General features: G+C 49.0%; 1 protein-coding gene across 10 annotated transcripts in view; it reads right to left on the minus strand.

Moving 5' to 3' along the window:
- Positions 1-25,988, minus strand: part of st3gal4 (ST3 beta-galactoside alpha-2,3-sialyltransferase 4) — an 88,230-nt gene that overhangs the window by 7,576 nt on the left and 54,666 nt on the right. For 7 of the 10 annotated variants that reach the window (XM_078426527.1, XM_078426528.1, XM_078426522.1 and 4 more), the window contains 6 exons: positions 15,349-15,417; positions 15,139-15,239; positions 6,821-6,881; positions 6,091-6,186; positions 4,414-4,603; positions 2,992-3,135 (listed from right to left, as the gene is read on the minus strand). In XM_078426527.1, coding sequence (XP_078282653.1) covers positions 2,992-3,135; positions 4,414-4,603; positions 6,091-6,186; positions 6,821-6,881; positions 15,139-15,239; positions 15,349-15,417 — 661 coding nt within the window. The remainder of the gene's footprint in view (positions 1-2,991; positions 3,136-4,413; positions 4,604-6,090; positions 6,187-6,820; positions 6,882-15,138; positions 15,240-15,348; positions 15,418-25,988) is intronic. The other 3 variants (XM_078426529.1, XM_078426531.1, XM_078426530.1) reach the window with 3 other exon arrangements.

The raw sequence follows: 25,988 nt of genomic DNA on the forward strand, positions 1-25,988 counted from the left end.
CTCTTCCAGTGCCATAGTGAGGCCCACCGGAAATTGGAGAAACAGCACCTCATATTTCGCCTGGGCAGCTTGCAGCCCGGTGGTATGAACATCGACTTCTCCAACTTTAGATAGTTCCTCTGTCCCTCTCTTCCCCTCCCCCTTCCCAGATCTCCCTCTACCTTCCTGTCTCCACCTATATCCTTCCTTTGTCCCGCCCCCCTGACATCAGTCTGAAGAAGGGTCTCGACCCGAAACGTCACCCATTCCTTCTCTCCTGAGATGCTGCCTGACCTGCTGAGTTACTCCAGCATTTTGTGAATAAATACCTTCAAAGAACTAGATGATCACAGCAGGTCAGGCAGCATCTGTGGAGAGAATGACCAGGCAGAAAGATCCCGACCCAAAACGTAGCCTGCAATGACCCGCTGAGATGCTCCAGCGCCTTGTGTTTAACCGACCGACCTGCTGCCTTTAGGTTGTTGGATGAAACCAGAGCAGCCAGAGAAAACCTATGAAGTCACAGGGAGAACGTACTTCAAGAGTCGAGAGTGTTATATTGCCATATGTCCCAGATAGAACAATGAAACGCTTACTTGTGGCAGCACAACACAATATATAAACATAGTACACTGTAAACAATCAAATAAATGAGAAAGAAAAGTTCATTATATATATATATATATATATATACACACACACATCTATCTATCTATCTAATCTTACTAAAACTCTGACTTGTATGTATATTTGTAACAGTGATTTCGGCTGATTTCTGCAAAACGGTGAGGCGTAGCGCCACAATCTTTGCACCGCCTTAATCACACCGCTGGACGCTTGCCGAAAATGATATTTTTTATTTAATTCGGTCGTATAGTTTTTAAGTTACAGAGGTTTAAAAGTCACAAAAAAAATCTCTCATTTTTTCGGCTGATTTTCGGCAAAAACGGTGAACCGTAGCGCCACGATTTTTGCACCGCCTTAATCACGACGCTGAACGCTGGTGGAAAATGATGTTTTTATTTGATTCGGTCGTATATTATTAAAGTTACAGAGGTTTTAGTAAAAAATAAAAAACATTCCAGCCGTTTTTTCCATGGCCTTCAGCGTGTGACGTCAAAATGCCCATGCACCCCCCTCCGATTGATTTATTGAAGGCTTTCAGCGTGGCGCTGCTATGCGTCTGTGCTCCTCTCTCCCCTTGCTTCTCTCCTCTCCCCTTGCTTCTCTCCTCTCTCCCACAGCCGGGAGATCCTCTCCCCGCTATCCCCCCCCACCCCCCCCCCGGACCTTTCACTGATGCGCTCCCCCCCCCCCCCCCCCCCCGACCTGTTGGTGCTGGGGGCAAGAGAGAGATGGGGAAATGGGTGTGCTGGGGAAAGGGGGGGGGGGTGGGGGAGAGTAAGAGTGTGTCTGGGGGAGAGAGAATGGTGGCGGGGTCTGAGAATGGGGACTGGGGAGGGGGACAACAGGGGTCGTCCGGAGGGGGCTTGGTGGTGGGGGAGATAGGGGTACTGGGAAAAGGGGAGGTCGTGGGGAAAGGGGGGGGTGTGGGGAGAGTAAGATTGGGGTTGGGGGAGGAGAGAATGGGGGGGGTGGGATATTCCACTGATGTCGGCTGAATACGGCAATTCCGGCAAAACGGTGAACCGTAGCGCCACGATTTTTGAGCCGCCTTAATCAGCATGCGGTTCGCTGCTGGAAAATGATATTTTTATTTAATTCGGACGCATATTTTTTAAGTTACAGAGGTCTAAAAGTGCTGCCCCCCCTCATTTATCGAAGTTTTGACAGAAGGGGGGCGCTGCGGTCCGGCAGTGCTCAGTACGCATGCGCGGAATCTCCTCACTCTGTACTCAGCACGCATGCGCGGCATCTCCTCACTCGCACCAAAACAATGGACGCCGTTAGCGGCGCAAGCCCGCGATCACCGGCTCACCTCTCCTCTCTCCCCTTGCTTCTCTCCTCTCTCCCACACCTGGGAGAACATCTCCCCGCTATCCCACCCCCCCCCCCCCCCCCCCGGGCCCGCCCCCCCCCCCCCCCCCCCCCCCGGACCTTTCACTGATCAGATCCCCCGCACCCCCCCCCCCCCCCCCCCGGGACTTTAACTGATGCTAAGAGTGTGTCTGGGGGAGAGAAAATTGGGAGGGGGGTCTGAGAATGGGGAATGGGACAACAGGAAACGGGCACAACTTGTTCTAGTATATATATATATACACACACATATATATATATATATATATATACACATATATATACACACACATATATATACGCACACATGTATATATGTTTCCAAATACACAGGACAAGATGTTAGAAATGTTAGAAATCCAAAGTGCCAAATGTCAATTTGCTCCCGGTGGTAATGGGAGGCTTATGCACTCACCTATTCTCCTCACGCACACATGTATATATAGATATACACACACACACACACATATACATATATACACAAAGGCCTCCAGACTATGGAACATCTCCTGAGCTGTGATGTGCTGCATGACACACGCACTGTAAAGGATCTTGCAGAGGCCAATGACATGGCACTAAAATCTGCTCGCTATTGGCAAACAGCTGTGTGATGACACAATATATATATATATATATATATGCATAAGTACACATAAAAAAACAAACAAACAATGAATGTGCAATATTAACCATAATAGTCTATTGTAGTTCAGAGGTTATTTGGAGGTCGTAGTGTTTAATAGCCTGATGGCTGCAGAGAAGAAGCTGTTCCTGAACCTGGACGTTACTTAACGCCACACAGAGAGCAGCCAAGCGCAGATTGAACCTAGGTCTCTGGCACTGTGGGGCAGCGGATCAACTCGCTGCGACACTGTGCTACAGCCTGAGAAGTGAAAGGTTAATCTCCCAAAGTAGAAGGAGCACCAAACTGTTTCCTTGGTGAGAATTTTGTGCGATTCCAAACACTAAGAGACACTGAACTAAACAGATTTTTCTGACCTAATTTTCTCAAAAATCGCCTAATGATGTCCTCACCTGGTTGGATTTGGGAGGTACCTTGAGTGGGATTTTCAGTAATTTAGTGGCAGCTTGGTGGATGTAATAAGGGTTGAGGATCCGGATATTCGATGGATTTGCTTCCCACACCATGGGCGGAGGCTTCCAGAACCCTTTGCTCGTCTGCAACAGAAACATATTTAGTCTTTAGAGATACAACGTGGGAACAGCCCACTGAGTCCGTGCCGATCAATACTCATCCCATACACTAGTTCTATCCAAGGGGCAATCTACAATTTTCACCCAAGCCAATTATCCTACAAACGTGTACGACTTTGGGGTGTGGGAGGAAACCCAAACCGAAAATAATCGAAAAGAATTTGAGTTTATAAATCGCTGCTCCCAGGGCCATAGGACATTTTCCAGCAATATTGGGACAAAGAAATTCTTTATTTTCTGTTAACCAGTTTAGTTTAGTTTAGAGATACAGCACGGAAACAGCTTTGTCGGCCCACTGAGTCCGCACCGACCAGCGATCCCCGCACATTAACCCTGTCCTACACACACTAGGGATGACTTACAAGCCAAGCCAATTAACCTACAACTTTGCACATCTTTAGAGCGTGGAATGAAATCAGGACTCTGGGAGAAAACCCATGCAGGTCACGGGGAGAACGTACAAACTCCATAGCATAGGTTCACAAGTTTAATCCCTGGAATGGAGGGACTGTCACACGAGGAAAGATTGGAAAGACTAGGCTTGTATTTACTGGAGTTTAGAAGGATGAGAGGAGATCTTATAGAGATGAATAAAATCATAAAAGCTAGATGCAGGAAAAATGTTCCCAATGTTGGGGGAGTCCAGAACCAGGGGACACAGTCTAAGAATAAAGGGGAGGCCATTTAAAACTAAGGTGAGAAGAAACTTTTTCACCCAAAGAGTTGTGAATTTGTGGAATTCTCTGCCACAGAGGGCAGTGGAGGCCGATTCACTGGATGAATTTAAAAGAGAGTTAGATCGAGCTCTAGGGGCTAGTGGAATCAAGGGATATGGGGAGAAGGCAGGCACGGGTTACTGATTGTAGATGATCAGCCATGAATGGCGGTGCTGGCTCAAAGGGTTTCAATGTTTCTATGTTTCCGTACAGACAGCACCCACGGTCAGGATCGAACTCGGGTCTCTGGCGCTGCAAGGCAGCAACTCTACCGCTGCACCATGGTGCCGCCTGCCCCGCAACTGGATCTTCTCTACAATAGTTCTATGCAATCGTCCTCCACAATAGTGCTATGCAATAGTGATATGCAATAGTCCTCCACAATAGTGCTATGCAATAGTCCTCCACAATAGTGCTATGCAATAGTCCTATACGATAGTTGTCCACAATACTCCTATACGATAGTCCTCCACAATACTCCTATACAATGGTCCTATACAATAGTCCTACACAACGATCACTCAACTCTTTTCTCGTTGTACAGGATGGCACTGAGCCAGCGGGTGTCCACTTGCTTGAAGGGTAAAAACACCAGCAGTGTGTTGGGATTGTTCTCAAACTTGGGATTCAAGCCGGCTGACTCCGGGTAAAAGAAGCGCAGGGTTGTCTTGTTGCCGACGTCCGTCTCGTAGCCCCGGACGGGAGCATCATTTATCCTGCAGAAACGGAAGTGAGGGAGGTTTATCTACGCGTGTCCTCTGCCCCAGACAACGCAGTGCCTCCCGTAACCAAGTGTGATGTCCTCACCCTCCTTGACTCCCCCCCCCTTTCTACACGTCCCCTCATCCCTGTAAGGGACAAGTGGAGAAGGGACGACTATCCATCAGTCAGTCGCACCCACCACTGCTTAACCCGAGCACTGACCTCCGCAAATCCCCTCCCCACTCACACCCCCACCCTCAAAGCCGGCTGCCATGCCTTCTCTCCGGCCCCCTGCACTGGTGCATGGACGATAACGCACTGAAGGTAGATTCACAGCTAAATGGTTGTGCACACTAATTCTCTGATGGCGAGATGCTTTCAGGCAGTAGCTCCTGCCCCCACTCATCTTCATTGTCTCTCAGCTTGACCTCATAATTGTTACGCCTCATAGGCAAAGCCCTTGGCAGAGTTGGCCCACAACATTGGCCCAGTTCTCACCAGAACTCGCCCTTCACCCAAAAGAGCACAAAGTGCTGGAGTAACCCAGCAAGTCAGGCGGCATCTGTGGAGACCATGGGTAGGCCACGTTTCAGAGTCTGAAGAAGGATCTCGCTCGACCTACCCACGTCCTCCAGAGATGCTGCTTGACCTGCTAAGTTACTCCAGCATTTTGTGTCCTTTTGTGTAAACCAGCAACTGCGATTCTTGTTTCTAGACTCACCCTGTTCTGTCCTCTTGATCACACCCACCTTGGAACATTCCTTCATTAGCAGCAGCGCCTTCAGTCACCAGAGTCTCTGGCACTGTAAGGCAGCAACTCTACCACTGCTGCCATTTTGAAAATCCCTCCCAAATATTGGCCTCTGTCCTTCATCCTTCACCCTTTAAGATTCTTCTAAAACCCTTACACAGTGGTGCAGCTGGTAGTGCTGCTGCCTCACGGCGCCAGAGACCCGGCTTCTATCCTGTCCTGGGTTGCTGTCTGTGTGCAGCTTGCACCTTCTCCTTGTGACCAGGTGTGGTTTCCTCTGGGACATGTTTGTAGGTTAATTGGTCTCTGTAAATTGTCTCTCGTGTACAGGGAGCGGATATAAAGGTGGGATGGCATAGATCTAGTGTGAGTGGGCAATCTGTGGTCAATGTGGACTCGGTGGGCTGTAGGGACTGTTTCCTCACTGTACCTCTAAAAGAACTACAGAGTTCTGTCCAAACTCCTGATTCCCTGTTCATCTGGCCTAGTGTCAAGTAATGCCTGACTGCACTCCTGTGAAGTGCTTCAGAATGTTTTATTGAGGCACTTTGTTGTCAGAAACGGCTGCAATGTGTAACTAAGGTACCGCCCAAGCTTCACCAGAGCGCAGGCAGGCGGAGAGCTGGCACAGGAGCCCAGGACATTGCCACTGTGGGTAGCAGCCAAGTGAGCAGGTGAGCTGCCAGTTCCCCCACCAGCAGAGCCAGGCACAAGGAGATCTGCAGAAAAACTGCCAGGGTTTCACCTCACCGAATGACAACATCGTATTTGTTGATTGTTTCGCCAAGGGAGCTGTTCCTCAGAGTGAATCCATTACCAATGATAACACATCTTTTACAAGCCAACCTGACAAAAGACACAAGACCTACAATGAAACAGAGTTCCCTCAGTACAGTGACTAAACAACTCAACCAGCAATTAAAATGACAGCACATGATTTATGTGCTAATGCATTGGAAATAGAACTAAGCATTACTATAAATGTTGAAGGTAGACACAAAATGCTGGAGTAACTCAGCAGGTCAGGCAGCATCTTTGGAGAGAAGGAATGGGTGGCCTTTCGGGTCGAGACCCTTCCTCAGTCTGAAGAAGGGTCTCAACCCAAAACGTCACCAATTCCTTCTCTCCAGAGATGCTGCCTGACCTGCTGAGTTACTCCAGCATTTTGTATCTACCTTTGATTTAAACCAGCATCTGCAGTTCTTTCCTACTATAAATGTTGACACATTCTTCCCCTTAATGCTATGGTGGTAGATTGTTAATGTGCTCTTTCAAAGCTTATGGTGAGCAAAGAACAAGTTCTACCTCCATCAGTCGATGCGTCATTTTTGGCATCCGTTATCATTTGAGTGCTTCTTGAACTGGCATTCTCAATTTGTTATCAATCATTATCAATCTAGACTGAGACCCCAATAAAACCAGAGCACTTAACAGCAGGAGCTATCCACCATGCCCAATCCCCTACTGATAGGCAACATACCTTGTTATACTTTCAGGCATGTCATAATGTATCTTGGCCAATATCCTGGTAATTGATTGTTCTGGAAGGAAAGTGAAAGGTTTAGACTTTACTTTAGACTTTAGAGAAACAGTGTGGAAACAAGCCCTTCGTCCCACGAGTCCGCACCAGCCAGCGTTCACCCTGTACACCTGCACTCTCCCACGCACACTAGGGACAATTTTCAATTTACCAACGCAAATTAATCTACAAACCCCATATGTCTTTGGGATGTGGGAGGAAACCGGAGCACCCGGAGAAATCCCAAGCGGTCACAGGGAGAACATACAAACTCCGTACAGACAACACCCGTAGTGAGGATGAAACCCGGTCTCTTGGGCTGTAAGGCAGCAGCTCCACCACTACGCCACTCTGCCACCCAATGAGGTTTATAATGACTCAGTGATTGGTTTACCTTCCAACCCTCAAAGCCCACTACCGATATTCTGGGAATCACCACAGACCAAAAACTCATTGTCCGGGCCACATAAACAGTGGCTGAAGAGCAGATGAGAGGCTGGGTTTATGCTAGTGACTGACTGACCTCCTGACTAAAGGTCCCTCATTGCCACAGAGGGCTGTGGAGGCCAAGTCAGCAGATATTTTTAAGCCAGAGACAGACAAATTCTTGATTAGAACGGGTTTCAAGGGTTATGGGAAGAAGGCAGGGGAATGGAATTAGATCAGCCATGATTGAATGGCGGAGTAGACTTGATGGGCCAACTGGCCTAATTCTACTCCTATAGCTTGTGAACTTATCCCCACCCAAAACATCACCTTCCATTTTCTCCAGAAATGCTGCCTGACCCGCTGAGTTACTCCAGCATTTTGTTGTCTATCTTTGGTATGAACCAGCATCTGCAGTTCCTTTTTTATTACTTTCTGTCACCCCAGGGTCTTTGCACCATCTACTTGTGGATGAGGGGGGGGGTCTTATAGAAGTGTGTAAGATCACGAGAGGAATAGATCGGGTCGATGCACAGAGTCTTGTACCCAGAGTAAATAAACCAAGAACCAAAGGACATAGGTTGAAGGTGAGAGGGGAAAGATTTATTGAGAACCTGAGGGGCAACGTTTATAGGTGGGTGTGTGGGATGAGCTGCCGGAGCAGGTTGTAAAGGCAGGTGCTATCACAATATATACAAAAAACACTTGGACAAGTGAGGTGGAAAGATTTATTAGGAACTTGAGGGACAACCTTTTTTGGCGGGCGTATGGAATGAGCTGCCGGAGGAGGTAGTTGAGGGAGGTACTATCACAACGTTTAAACCATTTGGACAAGTACATAGATAGGATAGGTTTATATGGATATGGGCCAAGGTTCACCAAAGGGCAGCTGAACACTTTCACCTCAATGGCAGTCAGGGATGGGGCAACAAGGCTGGGCTCATCCCCAGAAAATGAATCTTAAATAAAGCAGGGTTTTGCTCATAGCCTGCATCCAGTTCCAGACTCTCCGAGAAGCGATGTGATCGCGTTGGATAAAACTACTAGGGTGTAAGAAGTAGAGAGTGAGAAACATTTCCCCACAGCAGAGGTGTCCGAAGCTAGAGGTGATAGGTTTAATAATCATAATCATACTTTATTAGCCAAGTATGTTTTGCAACATACGAGGAATTTGTTTTGCCATACAGTCATAGCAATAAAAAGCAACAGAACGCACAAAATACATTTTATCGTGAACATCCACCACAGTGACTCCTCCACATTCCTCACTGTGATGGAAGGCGGAAAAAAGTTCAATCTCCTGCCTTCTTTGTTCTCCCGCGGTCGGGGGCCTCGAACCTTCCGTTGACGGGACGATCTTGACTCCCGTAGCTGGCGGCGTTTGGGCGGATCGAGCTCCCACATCGGTGGGGGGAAGGGGAATCTCAGCTCCCCCGCGCCATGTGATCTGACCCCGGGTCGGGGCTGGTCGAAACCTTCTGCGATTTGGAGCTCCCGAAGTCGGTCTCAACCTGAGACTGCGAGCTGCTCGATGTTGAAATCCGCAGGCCGCGGTTGGAGTGTCGATCCCAGGCAAGGAATAAAAGGTTTAAAGGAAATCTGAGGAAGAATGTTTTCACTCAGAGGGCGGGCGGAACATGGACCACGCAGCCTGGTCGAGGGAGTGGTTGAGGCTGAAACTGTCACATCATTCAACAAGATCTTGATGAACAGCTGAATCACCAAGGCATGGACCCAAGATGGCGCCGAAGGCAGGCGACTGTTGGTGGATCTGCTATCATTCTTTACAATCGCTCCACTCTTTCATCTGCAGTTCTTCCTACAGTTTTAAACCTGTATTCCAAAACCACTAAACATTATTCCCTTTATCCTGTATCTGTACACTGTGTTTCATGTATAGTCTTTCCTCTGACTGGATAACGCACATAAATAAAGTTTTTCACTGTACACATGACAATAATAGTGTACAAAGCAGTGGTGATTCCAATGCTCCAGTATGCATCATAAACCTGGACCACATATCAACGCCATCTGAAAACACTTGGAAAGACAATGTCTTCGAAGCAACTTAAAAACTGTGTGCAGTTTTGGTCTCCAAATTTGAGGAAGGATATTCTTGCTATTGAGGGCGTGCAGCGTAGGTTCACTAGGTTGATTCCCGGAATGGTGGGACTGTCGTATGTTGAAAGGCTGGAGCAATTAGGCTTGTATACACTGGAATTTAGAAGGATGAGGGGGGATCTTATTGAAACATATAAGATAATTAGGGGATTGGACACATTAGAGGCAGGAAACGTTCCCATTGTTGGGGGAGTCCAGAACAAGGGGCCACAGTTTAAGAATAAGGGGTAGGCCATTTAGAACGGAGATGAGGAAGAACTTTTTCAGTCAGAGAGTGGTGAAGGTGTGGAATTCTCTGCCTCAGAAGGCAGTGGAGGCCAGTTCGTTGGATGCTTTCAAGAGAGAGCTGGATAGAGCTCTTAAGGATAGCGGAGTGAGGGGGTATGGGGAGAAGGCAGGAACGGGGTACTGATTGAGAGTGATCAGCCATGATCGCATTGAATGGCGGTGCTGGCTCGAAGGGCTGAATGGCCTACTCCTGCACCTATTGTCTATTGTCTAAATATCAGCTGGGAAGACAGAAGGACCAACGTCAGCATGCTGAATGAAGCAAAAACATCAGGCATCGAAGCCTTCGCCATCAAGAACCAACTAAGATGGAGTGGTCATGTTGTTCGGATGGAAGATGAGCGTCTACCAAAGCAAGCCTTCTACTCCCAGCTCAAAGAAGCCAAACGTAAAAGAGGCGGACAAAAGAAGAGATTCAAAGACGCCTTAAAAGCCAGCATGAAGACATGTGGAATGGACATCGACAATTGGCAAACCAATGCCAAGGACAGGAAACTCTGGTCAACCATCGTCCAAAAAGGAACAGCGACCATCAAAGCCAACAGATGCGCAGAATTAGATGAAAAGAGAAGTAAAGGGAAAGTGAGGCAGCAACAACCAAAGCCCGATCTGACATCTGGAATCACCTGCCCTGGATGTTAAAGAACTTTCACAGCCACGGTTAGACTCATAAACTACCTGAGAGTTCATAAAAACAATGGAACGTAGACCATCATCCTCGACCTCGAGGGATAGCCACCACCACGAATAAACTAAACTAAACATATTTTAGTGTCACGTGTACCGAGGTACAGTGAAAAGCTTTTGTTGCGTGCTATCCAGTCAGCGGAAAGACAATACATGATTACAATCCAGCCACTTATAATATACAGATAAATAATAAGGGAATAACGTTTAGTGCAAGGCAAAGCCAGTAAAATCCACCAAAGATAGTCCGAGGGTCACCAATGAGGTAGATAGTAGTTTAGCACTGCTCTCTGGTTGTGGTAGGATGATTCAGTTGCCTGATAACAGCTGGGAAGAAACTGCTCTTGAATCTGGAGGTGTGCGTTTTCACACTTCTATACCTCGTGCCTGATGGGAGAGGGGAGAAGAGGGAGTGGCCAGGGTGCGACTCGTCCTTGATTATGCTGCTGGCCTTGCCGAGACAGCGTGAGGTGTAAATGGAGTCAATGGAATATACGTCCTATAGAAAGGACAGGCAGGTGGACAGGGGAGGTGGGGCAGCTCTGTTGGTGAGGATGGAATTCAGTCCCTTGCGAGGGGTGACATAGAGACTGACGAGGTAGAGTCACTGTGGATTGAGTTGAGGAATTGTAAAGGTAAGAAGACACGAATGGGAGTTATCTCCAGACCCCCAAACAGTAGCCCGGATGTAGGGTGTAAGATGCAGCAGGAGTTAAAACTGGCATGTAACAAAGGTAATGCCACTGTGGTGATGGGGGATTTCAATATGCAGGTAGACTGGGAAAATCAGGTTGGTTCTAGACCCCAAGAAAGAGAGTTTGTAGAGTGCCTCCGAGGGGGATTCTTAGAGCAGCTTGTACTGGACCCTACTGGAGAAAAGGCAATTCTGGATTTAGTGTTGTCCAATGAACCAGATTTAATACGGGAACTCAAGGGAAAGGAACCGCTTGGAGGTAGTGATCATAATATGATTAGTTTTAATCTGCAATTTGAGAAGGAGAAGGTTAAACCAGGAATGTCAGTGTTGCAGTTGAACAAAGGGGACTATGAAGGCATGAGAGAGGAGCTGGCCAAGGTCGAATGGAAAAGGATCCTGGCAGGAATGACAGTGGAACAGCAATGGCAGGAATTTCTGGGCATAATCTGGAAGATGCGGGATCATTTCATTCCAAAGAGGAAAAAGATTCTAAGGGGAGTAGGAGGAAACCGTGGCTGACAAGGGAAGTTAGGGATGGAATAAAACTAAAAGAAAAGGTGTTTAACACAGCAAAGAGTAGCGGGAAGCCAGAGGATTGGGAAACTTTCAAAGGACAACAGAAGGTAACAAAACGGGCAATACGGGCTGAAAAGATGAAGTACGAGGGGAAGCTGGCCAAGAATATAAAGATGGACAGTAAAAGCTTCTTTAGGTATGTTAAGAGAAAAAGATTAGCAAAGTCAAATGTGGGTCCCTTGAAGGCAGAAAAGGGTGAAATTAGTATGGGTAACAAGGAAATGGCAGAAGAGTTGAACTGGTACTTTGGATCTGTCTTCACTAAGGAAGACACAAACAATCTCTGGACTAGTGGACAGAGGATCAAGGGAGACAGAGGAACTGAAAAAAAATTGCATTAGGCGAGAAGTAGTATTGGGTAGACTGATGAGACTGAAAGCTGATAAATTCTCAGGGCCTGATGGTCTGCATCCCAGGGCACTCAGAGAGGGGGCTCTAGAAATAGTGGACACATTGGTGATCATTTTCCAATGTTCAATAGATTCAGGATCAGTTCCTGTGGATTGGAGGATAGCTAATGTTATCCCACTTTTCAAGAATGGAGTGAGAGAGAAAACGGGGAATTATAGACCAGTTAGCCTGACATCAGTGGTGGAGAAGATCCTGGTGTCAATTATTAAAGAGGTAATAACGGTGCATTTGGATAGCAGTAAAAGGATTGGTCCAAGTCAGCATGGATTTATGAAGGGGAAATCCTGCTTGACTAATCTTCTGGAATTTTTTGAGGATGAGACAAGTAAAATGGATGAAGGAGAGCACAGTGGATGTGGTGTATCTAGACTCAGAAAGCCTTTGATAAGGTCCCACATGGGAAATTGGTGAGCAAAATTAGAGCACACGGTTTTGGGGGTAGAGTGTTGACATGGATAGAGATTTTGGTTGGCAGACAGTAAGCAAAAAGTAGGAATAAACGGGTCCTTTTCAGAATGGCAGGCAGTGGCGAGTGGAGTGCCGCAAGGCTTAGTGCAACTATTTACAATATATATTAATGAATTGGCAGTGTGAACTGCGTAGAGGATGTTAGCAGGTTGCAGGGTGACTTGGACAGGTTGAGTGAGTGGACAGATGCATGGCAGATGCAGTATAATGTAGATAAATGTGAGGTTATCCACTTTGGCGGCAAAAACAATCAATGGTGTCAGATTAGGTAAAGGGGAAGTACAACGAGACCTGGGTGTCCTTGCACACCAGTCACTGAAAGTAAGCGTGCAGGTACAGCAGGCAGTGAAGAAAGCGAGTGGCATGTTGGCCTTCATATCAAGAGGATTTGAGTACAGGAGCAAAGTCCTGCAGTTGTATAGGACCTTGGTGAGACCACATCTGGAGTATTGTGTGCAGTTTTGGTCTCCTAATTTGAGGAAGGATGTCCTTGCTATTGAGGCAGTGCAGCGTAGGTTCACGAGGTTAATCCCTGGGATGGAGGGACTGTCATATGAGGAAAGATTGGAAAGACTAGGCTTGTATTCACTGGAGTTTAGAAAGATGAGAGGGAATCTTATAGAGACATATAAAATCATAAAAGGACTGGACAAGTTAGGTGCAGAAAAAATGTTCCCAATGTTGGGCGAGTCCAGAACCAGGGAACACAGTCTAATAATAAAGGGGAGGCCATTTAAAACTGAGGTGAGAAGAAAACATTTTCACCCAGAGAGTTGTGTTTGTGGAATTCTCTGCCACAGAAGGCAGTGGAGGCCAATTCACTGGATGAATGTAAAAGAGAGTTCGATAGAGCTCTTGGGGCTAGTGGATTCAATGGATATGGGGAGGGCAGGCACAGGTTGTAGACGATCAGCCATGATCACAGTGAATGACGGTGCAGGCTTGAAGGGCCAAATGGCCTCCTCCTGCACCTATTTTCTATGTTTCTATGAAGGGAGGTTGGTTTGTGTGATGGTGTGGGCTAAACATAGGCGGCTTTGGACCAAGTGCTGGAAAATTGAGATAGACATAATGTGCTGGAGTGACTCAGTGGATCAGGCAGCATGTCTGGAGAAAAAGGAGGGCTGGCTTTTCGGCTTGGGACCCTTCTTCAGACTGAAACCATTCGTCAGATCCTTCTTCATAAAATGGAATTGGTATAAAGAATACTTGATGGCATGCATGCACATGGCCACGTGCCTACTGGCCTGTGTGTTCTGCATGATCAATGACGCAGCACAGTGGTGCAGCTGGGAGACACGCTGCATCGCACGAGACCCCGGTTCGATCCTGACCTCGGATGCTATCGTTGTGAAGTTTGCACGTTCTCCTGATGACCGTGTGGGTTTCCTCCAGATTTCGTCCTACATCCCAAAGACGTGCAGGTTTGTAGATTAATTGGCCCTCTGTTGATTGCCCCTGGTGTGCAGGGAATGGATGTGATAGTAGAGTAACATTGAACAGTGGGCCAAAGGGCCTGTTTCCATGCTGCATCTATCAATTGATCAATTGCAATGGTCAGAATACACCCCTAAACACCCACGATTAGCCAGCCTTTGAGGCCATACACCCACTGGTGCCCAGCATCTCTTTGTGTGAAGCAAGAAGAGAGAGGTGGCATCTCTATCCCAGAAGCTCTCATGCGGAGATGATCGGTGCAGTAAGTTGACTTCACAGAACAAAATGTGCTAGATGTTTCTCACAAACCAACATTGAAAACAATCAGGGGGATAGACACAGTGCTAGAGTCGGGCACTTAGCGAGTCAGGCAGCATCTCTGGAGACAAAGGATGGGTGACGTTTCGGGTCGAGACCCTTCCTCCAATCGTTTTTCTCCGGAGATCTTTTCCCTCCAGAGATGCTGCCTGACCCGCTGAGTAACTCCAGCACCTTGTGCCCTTCTTTGGTGTAAACCAGCATCTGCAGTTCTTTGGTTCAACTAGTAAGGGCAGTTGTTTGAGTCATATCTGCAGGCACACCAGGAGTAAACAGACCCAAGCTAACATCCAAGGAGACAAATCGCTGGAGTAACTCAGGCAGGTCAGACAGCATCCCACGTCCCTTTTAACCAACATCTTCAATTCCTTGCTTCAACATTAATACTTAGTTTAGTTTAGAGATACAGCGCGGAAACAGTCCTCTTCGGCCCACCGGGTCCGCGCCGACCAGCGATCCCCGCACACTAACACTATCCTACACCCACTAGGGACAATTTTTACATTTACCAAGCCAATTAACCTACATACCTGTACGTCTTTGGAGTGTGGGAGGAAACCGAAGATCACGGCGAAAACCCACGCTGGTCACGGGGAGAACGTACAAACTCCGTACAGACAGCGCCCGTAGTCGGGATCGAACCCGGGTCTCCGGCGTTGTATTCGCAGTAAGGCAGCAACTCTACCGCTGCGCCACCGTGCCGTCCCAAGGAGGTTCATTTCCCCCTCAGTAATCACCCCCTTCTCCACCCCCCCCCCCCCCATCTCCACCACCACCCTCACACCACCTTTGGTCAGCTCATTCCAAACACGATGAATTGCTATCAATAGGTCGATGAAAGTTTCCTCACCAGTGCCTTTAATTCCGTACGGTAAGTCATGGACAGGGTGGGTTTTCTCTTTCCACCAAACATCATTTAAAGTTAAGAATAACTGTGTGTTTCTTGTGAAGCTGAAAGAAAAATGAAAGCAGCAGGTAAACGCTGGTGCATGTGTGGCTGCAGGAAGACTGCAGCAATGATGGGGGCGGACTGATCGCAATGTAACACGAGGCGACTTACTTAGATATAACCCGCTGGCTGTACGTGTTCGAATACCCAATCTTGCAGTCCTTTTCTTCCACTCTGTAACTAAACAAAGACAAATGTTAATGGCCTGAGCTGCTGCCTGTTCATCCTCGACATCAATCGTTTGGCATGGACTTCCACAATCCAGCTTTTCAACTCCGGTCTTCAATCCAGCCCACTCCGGCAGCACAAAGGACTTCCATCTCCCACGTCCTGCTGGCTCTTCAGGTCAGCGGCTTTGAACACACTCGATCCATGATCCACCTCAATCAATGCCACATATTCCCCATCTCACAGCACTTTCCCAAGCAACCACAGGAGATGTAACACCCGGCCTGTGACCTCTTCTCCTTCCACCCCTCCCAGCAGCCAAAACACTCCTTCCAGGTGAAGGATTACTCCGCCAGCACTTCTACCCAACTAGTGTACTGCTCTGTGCAGGAAGATGCCACTTTACACGGAAGATAGACACAAAACGCTGGAGTAACTCAGCGGGACAGGCAGCATCTCTGGACAGAAGAAACAGGTGACGTTTCAGGTCGAGACCCTTCTTCATCAGACCAATAGTCAGAGGAGAGGGAGACACAGAGATAAGGAAGTGTAAGGTGTGAAAATGAGATGTCAAAGGGGATGGAGCTCAGGTAAAATATAGAATAGATCGTTGTTAGCTAGGAGAAGCTTACAACAAAGCATACAAAGATAAAATTTAATCAGGGGACAGTCAGACTCGTCGGAGAACTGGGATGGGGGACAGATGGAGATAGAGGGAAAGCAAGGGTTACTTGAAGTTAGAGAAGTCAATGTTCATACCGCTGGGGTGTAAGTAAGCTGTCCAAGCAATGTTCATACCGCTGGGGTGGAAGCTGTCCAAGCAAATTATGAGGTGCTGTTCCTCCAATTTGCTTTGGGCCTCACGCTGACAGTGGAGGAGGCCCAGGACAGAACGGTCAGTGTGGGAATGGGAGGGGGAGCTAAAGTGCGAGTTAGCAACAGGGAGATCAGGTAGGTCTAGGCAGACTGAGCGGTGGTGTTCCACATTATACTCATCTGCCATGTCCTAGTCCTTTCAATTAATTTGCCCACATTTCTCTTTCTGTCTTCATCAGACCTCCGGTCATCAACTTTTCCCACCTCCCTATCAACCAATTCTCAATCCAAACCGTTATATCACCCATCATTAGCAACCGGGAGATCAGGTAGGTTTAGGTGGACTGAGTGGAGGTGTTCAGTGGGACGATGGTGAGTGGAGGTGTTCATGATGAGGCAACTACACACCCACCTCGTGACAGCACCCATGTCCAGCCCACCCCCACCCGTGTCCAGCCCGCACCCACCCATGTCCAGCCCACCCCCACCCGTGTCCAGCCCACCCCCACCCGTGTCCAGCCCACCCCCACCCGTGTCCGGCCCGCACGCACCCGTGTCCAGCCCACCCCCACCCGTGTCCAGCCCACCCCCACCCGTGTCCAGCCCGTCCCCACCCGTGTCCAGCCCGCCCCCACCCGTGTCCAGTCCGCCCCCACCCGTGTCCAGCCCGCCCCCACCTGTGTCCAGTTCGCCCCCACCCGTGTCCAGCCCGCCCCCACCCATGTCCAGTCCGCACGTACCCGTGTCCAGCCCGCCCCCACCCATGTCCAGCCCGCACCCACCCGTGTCCAGCCCACCCCCACCCGTGTCCAGCCCGCACCCACCCGTGTCCAGCCTACCCCCACCCGTATCCAGCCCGCACCCACCCGTATCCAGCCCACCCACCCGTGTCCAGTCCGCACGTACCCGTGTCCAGCCCGCCCCCACCCATGTCCAGCCCGCACCCACCCGTGTCCAGCCCACCCCCACCCATGTCCAGCCCGCACCCACCCGTGTCCAGCCTACCCCCACCCGTATCCAGCCCGCACCCACCCGTATCCAGCCCACCCACCCGTGTCCAGTCCGCACGTACCCGTGTCCAGCCCGCCCCCACCCATGTCCAGCCCGCACCCACCCGTGTCCAGCCCACCCCCACCCGTGTCCAGCCCGCACCCACCCGTGTCCAGCCTACCCCCACCCGTATCCAGCCCGCACCCACCCGTATCCAGCCCACCCACCCGTGTCCAGTCCGCACGTACCCGTGTCCAGCCCGCCCCCACCCGTGTCCAGCCCGCACACACCCGTGTCCAGCCCGCCCCCACCCGTGTCCAGTCCGCAGGCCTGTCCTGAGCTTCCTAACGCCTCTCACTTTAATGCTCCATCCTATTGTCCCCAGTGTGTGTAAGATAGTGTTAGTATGTGGGGATCGCTGGTCGGCATGGACTCGGTGGGCTGAAGGGCCTGTTTCCATGCTGTATCTCTAAACTAAACTAACACTATGATGATGTTTTGGGTTAGGGTGGTTCATCAGAGGGATTGTGGTGGTGGGAGGGGAGAGAGAAAGCTGGGAGAGAGGAGGGGTGGGAAATAGGCTGCCTAATTCATTTGAGCCTCCGCCTTCACCTCAACACCAGCACGTAACAGCTGTAGGATGTACTGCAGCCACTGACCAAGGCTGCCTCCAGCACCTCCCCAAATCACAAGGTCTACCACCCAGAGGGGCAGAGGCACAACAAGATAAGCAGCACCAACTTTTCATCTAAGTCACACACCAGGCCCAGCTGTAGAAACAAAGAACGGCAGATGCTGGTTGACACCAAAGATTGACACAAGGTGCTGGAGTAACTCAGCAGGTCAAGCAGCATCTCTGGAGATAAAGGACGGGTGATGTTTCAGGTGACCTTCAGGCTCTACAAGGAGGGTCCCAAACCAGAACCTCGCCCATCCTTTCTCTCCAGAGATTCGTCCAGACAGCACCCCATATCCAGTCACTGTCCACGTACCCCAGAGATGCTGCCTGACCCGCTGAGTTATTCCAGCACTTTGAGTCTATCTTTGGGAATATAGTGTCGCATCTTCAACCTCACTGGATCTACTTTGAGGAACTCCCCTGTCATATTTACCACACGGGCAGCCAAGGCTGCAGAATGCAACCTGTCTGATAACAAATAGTGTTGGGTGATAAATGGCAGAGACCTGGGCCATGTGGTGACGTATCTGTAGAGCTGCCACCTTACAGTGCCAGAGATCTGGATTCGATCCTGACTATGGGTGCCTGTCTGGATGGAGATTGTACATTCTCCCCGTGACCGCGTGGGTTTTCTCCCCGTGACCTTCGGTTACCTCCCGCGCTCCACAGGCCTACAGGTTGCAGGTGAATTGGCTTGGTATAAATTGTAAATTGGCCCTAGTGTGTGTGGGATAGCATTAGTGTGCGGGGATCGCTGGTTGGTGCAGACTCAGTGGGCCGAAGGCCAAGTTTCCGTGCTGTATCTCTAAACTAAACTAAACCAAACCATGAGAACTTGGAATTTAGATGAAGATAAGGCCAACTGTGAAATAGCAAACATTGCACAACAGCAAATAGAATACTTAGAAGAGAGAAGAGTACAGCACAGACATATTGGGCCATAATGCCCGTGCTGAACATGATGCCAATTAGACATCTCTGCTTGCATGTGATCTGTATTCTTCCATTCCCTGTATTTACACGTGCTCACCACATGTATCTGCCCCTACCATCATCACTGGTAGTGCGTTACAGGCACACACCACTCTGGGTAAAGAAACTTGCCCCACACATCTATACACTAAGCCTCTCGTTTGTTTGTTTGTTTGTTCCTGAACTACAGCCAAAACGGTACACCATAGCGCGACAATTTTAGGCCCCCCCCCTTACTCACCGCCGTCCCTTTGGTGCTAATGGAAGACGTTTCATTGAAATCGGTGTTATATCTTTAAAGTTATTCGCGTTTTAAAGTTTAAATCTATCTCCTAGGGAGGGAGGGGGAGAGAGGGAGAGAGGATAAGGGGGGTTGAGGGGAATGGAGTGGGGGGGAGGGGAAGAGGGGAGGGGGGAGGTGGAGGGGAGGAGGGAGAGGGGGAAGGAGGGAGGGAGGGGGGAGGGGAATGGGGAAGGAGGGAGGAGGTAGGGAGGGGGGGGTGGGGAGGAGGGAGGAAGGGGGCAGGGTGGGGGGGAGAGGGGAGGGGGGAGTGGGGTGGAGGGGGTAGGGGGAGGGGAAGGGTGAAGGAGGGAGGGTGGGGAGGAGAGGGTGCTGCATCAATGCAGGAGAGGTTTGGGCCCAACAGGTCCACTTGGTCGAGTCTCCTCTAAATTTTCCCCCTCTCACCTTAAAGCTATTCCTGCCAGTCTTTGACATTTCTACCCTGAGAGAAACGTTTAGACTGTCTGCCCTTTGTATGCCTCTCGTCATTTTATAAACTTCTCGCAGTTTTTCCTCTCAGCGTCCAATGCTCCAGAGAAAATAATCCAACTTTGTCCACCCTCTCCGTAGAGCTAATTCACTCTAATCCTGGCAGCATTCTAGTAACCCTCTTCTCCAGCCTCTCCATAGCCTCTACATCCTTCCTGTAATGGGGCGACCAGTCCACGACATTGCTAATGCAGCCTAATGAACATCTCATCAAGCCTGTATTCTCACTGCCCCAACCGGAGAAGGCAAGCATACTATCTTTCCTGTCCTCTTTCTTTACCACTATCTATTTGTGTTGCCACTTTCAGGAAGTCATGGACTTGGACACTATAATCCCACTGTGTACCAGTGCTGTTAAGGGTCTTGCTGTTAACTGAACCCTGCCCTTATATTCAAGCCTGTAACGTGCAATACTTTGCACTTGCTCAGATTGAACTCCATGTGGCATTTCTCCACCATTTTCTGTGGCTTGATCCTGCTGTGCAGTTTGACAGCTTTCCCCCTTGTCCACAACACCACCAATTGACATTGTCTGCAATTACTGAGCAGACTTAGAAATAGAAAGCAACCTTCCTTGCTGAAGGGTGGCATTGAGTAGGCGCCAAGACTGGCGAAGCAGGTCGAGCTGCTGCCTCACAGCGCCAGAGACCCGGGTTTGATCCTGAACCCAGGCTGCCTGTGTGGAGTTTGCACGTTCTCTATGTTGGTTTCCTCGGGCTGCTCAGTTTTCCTCGCACATCAAACAGACGTGCAGGTTTGTAGGGTACTTGACCTCTGTAAATTGCCCCTCGTGTGTAGGGAGTGGGTGAGAAAGAAGGATAACGTAGAACTAGTGATCGATGGTCGGTGTGGACTCGGTGGGCCAAAGGGCCTGTTTGCATATTGTACCTCCAAACTAAATGCCCAACCCTCATCTGAGTTTGACTGGGAAGTGTGGAGGGGGTCTGAGTATTTACTGAACTCTGCTCTTCCTATTCTGGCAGTGCTTGATCTGACAGCATAGAGTAAGTTTACTACATATCTGTCCATCTGTTGCAGCACTGGAATTATTTGATGGCACATCAGTTGCCTCCAGGCACCATTATAAGGTTCTAAGTGTAACCAATTTGTGTGAAAACCCTGTGAAATATTTACTTTAAGTTTCTAAATAGATTTTAACTGCTGATGTGTTAATATTAGGTAATGGAATAACATTACTCGTGAGGAAAATGTTCGATACTTGTTTGTTTTAGAATTTTTATGAATTAAGCTCATTTTGAACGGATACTGAGTAAGAAGTAATTCTTTAGATTTTAGACTTGAGACTTTTGAGATGCAACACGGAAAAAGACCCTTCAGCCCGTCGAGTCTGTACCGACCAGCAATCACCCTGTACAGTAACACTATCCTACACACTAGGGACGATTTATAATTTTACTGAAGCCAATTAACCCACAAACCTATACGTCTTTGGAGTGTGGGATTCTGTCTCAGAAATGAGTAGCATGAAGCAACATTGCAGATACACATCCCTAAGGTTTTCTCAAACTCATATTAAAGATCAGATCACAGCAAGAGGCATAGTTAACATCAGATGCAAATTTATTTTCTTGATGTCTAAATCTTAAACACTGGGATTCTGCATGACCCCAGTAAATGGCGCTGTTTCTGGTGAAGGGAATATGCAGAGACTGGATCTCTCTGTAACTCTGACCCTGTAACTCTCAGAAGAGACAGGGGTACAGACAGGGGGACACACGGGGCGGATAACAAAACACGCAGGGACCACAAAGGCTGCAGTGGTGACCCCTCCACTGATATCACAGCGATGTGTAAGGAAGAAATGTTTAGTTTGTGGAAAGTAGTTGAAACTCAGAACCCCAACTCCTTCAGGCTGAAACCCCAAACCCCTGTGGGTACACCCATGACCCCCACTTCTAACCACTGCTCTGAATAACTCAGTCACGGCAATTCACTCATTGTCTCCCAGTTACTGCTAGTTGGGTAGCTCCTGGCCATTTGCAGTTGTGACTGAAGATGGTCTTGGGTTGCCAACTATCCCACTCCCAAATAAGGGACAAGGTGACGTCACCGCCCCGCGCCCCACGTCACCTCACCCAGCCAGCGGCAACGTGCTCCCGTTCCACCAATGGCGGCCGCTCAGGCCGGGAGGCGGGTTGCTATGCAACCTCCGTTAGGCGGCGCCCGGTCTTCTGGACCTAACCGGACCTACACAGTCCGGACCTCCATTGTCCGGACCTGCACTGTCCGGACCTACACTGTCCGGACCTACACTGTCCGGACTTACATTGTCCGGACCTACACTGTCCGGACCAACCCCGTTCTGGACCTACAGTCTCCGGGTCCACAGTGTCCGGGCCCACAGTGACCGGGCCCACAGTGACCGGGCCCACAGTGACCGGGCCCACAGTGACCGGGCCCACAGTGACCGGGCCCACAGTGACCGGGCCCACAGTGTCCGGGCCCACAGTGTCCGGGCCCACAGTGTCCGGGCCCACAGTGTCCGGGCCCACAGTGTCCGGGCCCACAGTGTCCGGGCCCACAGTGTCCGGGCCCACAGTGTCCGGGCCCACAGTGACCGGGCCCACAGTGACCGGGCCCACAGTGACCGGGCCCACAGTGACCGGGCCCACAGTGACCGGGCCCACAGTGACCGGGCCCACAGTGTCCGGGCCCACAGTGTCCGGGCCCACAGTGTCCGGGCCCACAGTGTCCGGGCCCACAGTGTCCGGGCCCACAGTGTCCGGGCCCACAGTGTCCGGGCCCACAGTGTCCGGGCCCACAGTGTCCGGGCCTACAGCACCCCCCCCAGGCCTAATGCAGGAGAAGGGCGGTCCCGTATGGAACAAACCAATTTAGCCCAATATACGGGATGTTCCGGCTAATACAGGACGGTTGGCAACCCTAAGATGGTCCCATATAGTTATTGCCTATTTACGCATTTACACTTCAGGTTAAAGAGGAGGAATTTGTTTAGCCAGAGGGGTGATGAATCTGTGGAATTCAATGCCACAGACGGCTGTGGAGGCTAAATCATTGGTCATTCTTAAAGCAGAGATTGATAGGTTCCTGATTAGTCAGGGGCCAAGGGTTACAGGGGGAAGGGAGGAGAATGGGGTTGAGAGGGAAAAGTAGATCAGCTAAGATCAAACGTTGGTGTCAAAGGAGCAGGATTAGGCCATTCGGCCCATCGAGTCTACTCTGCAATTTAATCATGGCTGATGTAACTTTCCCTCTCAACACCATCAACCTTGATCCCCTTATTAATCATAAATTTCCCCCTTAAAAATACCCAATAATTTGGCCTCCATAGCCGTCTGTGACAATGAATTTCACAGATTCACCACCATCTGACTAAAGAAATTCCTCCTCATCTCCTTTCAATAAGTACATCCTTTTATTCTGAGGCTGTGCCGTCTAGCCCTAGACTCTCCCACTAGTGGACACATCCTCTCCACATCCACTCTATCCGGGTCTTTCACTATTCAGTAAGTTTCAATGAGGTCCCCCCTCATCTTTCTAAACTCCTGGAAGCACAGGCCCAGTGCTGACAAATGCTCATCATACAAAACCCCTAATCATCTCCGGGATCATTCTCATAAACGGTGGCGTAGCGGTAGAGCTACTGCCTTACAGCACCAGAGACCCGGGTTCAATCCTGACCTAGGGTTCCTCCCGCACTCCAAAGAAGTACAGGTTTGTATGTTAATTGGCTTGGTATAAATGTAAAATTGCCCCTAGTATGCATAGGATAGTGTTAATGTGCGAGGATCGCTGGTCAGCACAGACTCAGAGGGCCGAAGGGCCTGTTTCCACGTTGTATCTCTAAAGTAAACTAGTTTGTGTAAGATAGTGTTAATGTGTGAGGATCGCTGGTCAGCGCAGACTCGATGGGCCGAAGGGCCTGCTTCCGCTCTAAACTAAACTAATAAAAGTAGATGCAGAAGTGGCAGGTGTATAGATCATAATCTTCCAATCATTTAGCCTTCAGAAAGCAATAGGAAAGTCACAAATGTAGCATCCCTGTTCATGAGAAAAGTGGGGGGGGGGGTTGGAAGTGGAAAACTATGGTCAGTTATTCTGAAATGATAGAGAAACTGTGAATCTATTATTAATGGTCATACTAACTATGTTTAGAAATTCACGATATAACTAGTTTGGATTTCCAAATCATTCAAAAAGGTACCATATAAAAGTGACTGCACTTTTGGCTCGTGGCATTGGAGGTTTAGTTTAGTTTAGTTTTGTTTAGAGATACAGTGGGGAAACAGGCCCTTCGACCCACCAGGTCCACGACGACCAGCGATCGCCTACATACTAGCTCTATCCTACACACTAGGAACAATTTACAGAAATCTATTAACCTACAAACCTGCACGTCTTTGGAGCGTGGGAGGAAACCCATACGGTCACGGAGAGAAGGTACAAACTCCATACAGTTAGCACCTGTGGTCAGGAATGGACCCGGGTCTCCGGCGCTGTAAGACAGCAACTCTACCGCTGCGCCACCGTGCCGACAATATATTAGATTATATATTACATTTCTGTAATATATTAGACAGGGCTGAGTGAGGATGGCTAAATAAGATAAACAGAAGTAGGGTAAACAGGCTATTTTCAGACAATAAGCTACAAGTGTGAGGTGATAAAGGACTCAACTACTTATACTCCAAGTAAACTATCAGGGAGTAGATACAAGGAACCACAGATGCTGGCTGACAAAAAAAGATACAAAGTGCTGGAGTAACTCAGCAGGACAAGCTGCATCTTGGAAAACATGGATAGGTGACGTTTCACAGAGTGCTGGAGTAACTCAGCGGGTCAGGCAGCATCTCTGGAGAACATGGAAAGGTGACGTTTCACAGAGTGCTGGAGTAACTCAGAGGGTCAGGCAGCATCTCTGGAGAACATGGATAGGTGACATTTCGGGTCGGAACTGTCACCTTCTCCAAGTTAACAATGATCTATTCTACATCGCCCTTGATCTCATCTCCGTTGATGTGTTGTCTTCACATCTTACCTTTCCTTATCTCTATGTCTCCCTCTCCCCTGACTCTGTGTGAAGAAGGGTCTCGACACGAAACGTCACACCCATTCCTTCTCTCCACAGATGCTGCCTGTCCCACTGAGTTACTCTGGCATGCGTAGGTTTACTAGGTTAATTCCCGGAATGGCGGGACTGTCATATGTTGAAAGACTGGAATTTAGAAGGATGAGAGGGGATCATTTCGAAAAATATATGAGATTATTAAGGGGTTGGACACGTTAGAGGCAGGAAACATGTTCCCAATGTTGGGGGAGTCCAGAACAAGGGGCCACAGTTTAAGAATAAGGGGTAGGCCATTTAGAACGGAGATGAGGAAAAACCTTTTCAGTCAGAGAGTTGTGAATCTGTGGAATTCTCTACCTCAGAAGGCAGTGGAGGCCAATTCTCTGAATGCATTCAAGAGAGAGCTAGATAGAGCTCTTAAGGATAGTGGAGTCAGGGGGTATGGGGAGAAGGCAGGAACGGGGTACTGATTGAGAAAGATCAGCCATGATCACATTGAATGGTGGTGCTGGCTCGAAGGGCCGAATGGCCTCCTCCTGTACCTATTGTCTATTGTCATTTTGTGTTTATCTTTCTTCACATCTGGATAATGGCAGTAAAATTTATTATCACCAAATTTGCACATGGAACAAAATGATAGGGAGGGAAACATGATGTGTACACAGAGACTAAAGAGCTGCCACATCATAGAGGTTAAATGAGTGAGGAAATGCTGGGCAGGTGGTGTTTAATGTGTGGAATTATATTTGAACAGGCAACCTGAATAAAGTTTAAACGGGTAGCTTGCAAAATGCTGTTTTATGACAGGGTGGGGTGTCGTGGGAGATGAAGCCAGTGTACAAATATCTCCATTTCATCTCTAGCCTTCTTCCACCCACCTGCCATTAAATCTCCCCTCACCTGTATTCACCTATCACTTGCCTGCTAGACACAAAATGCTGGAGTAACTCAACGGGTCAGGCAGCATCTTGGGAGAGAAGGAATGGGTGTGACGTTTCGTGTCGAAACCCTTCTTCAGATTGAGAGTCAAGAGAGAAGGAGACACAGAGATAAGGAAGAGGAAGGTGTGAAGACGACACATCAAAGGAGATGCGGCTCATGGGGAATGTAGAATAGATCATTGTTAACTAGGATTTATTCACAAAATGCTGGAGTAACTCAGCAGGTCAGGCAGCATCTCGGGAGAGAAGGAATGGGTGACGTTTCGGATCGAGACCCTTCTTCAGACTATAGATCATTGTTAACAAGGATCCTTCTCGCCCGAGATGCTGCCTGACCCGTTGAGTTACTCCAGCATTTTGTGT

The sequence above is a fragment of the Rhinoraja longicauda genome, chromosome 32, assembly GCF_053455715.1.
Source record: "Rhinoraja longicauda isolate Sanriku21f chromosome 32, sRhiLon1.1, whole genome shotgun sequence".
NCBI classification, from domain to species: Eukaryota; Metazoa; Chordata; class Chondrichthyes; order Rajiformes; family Arhynchobatidae; genus Rhinoraja; species Rhinoraja longicauda.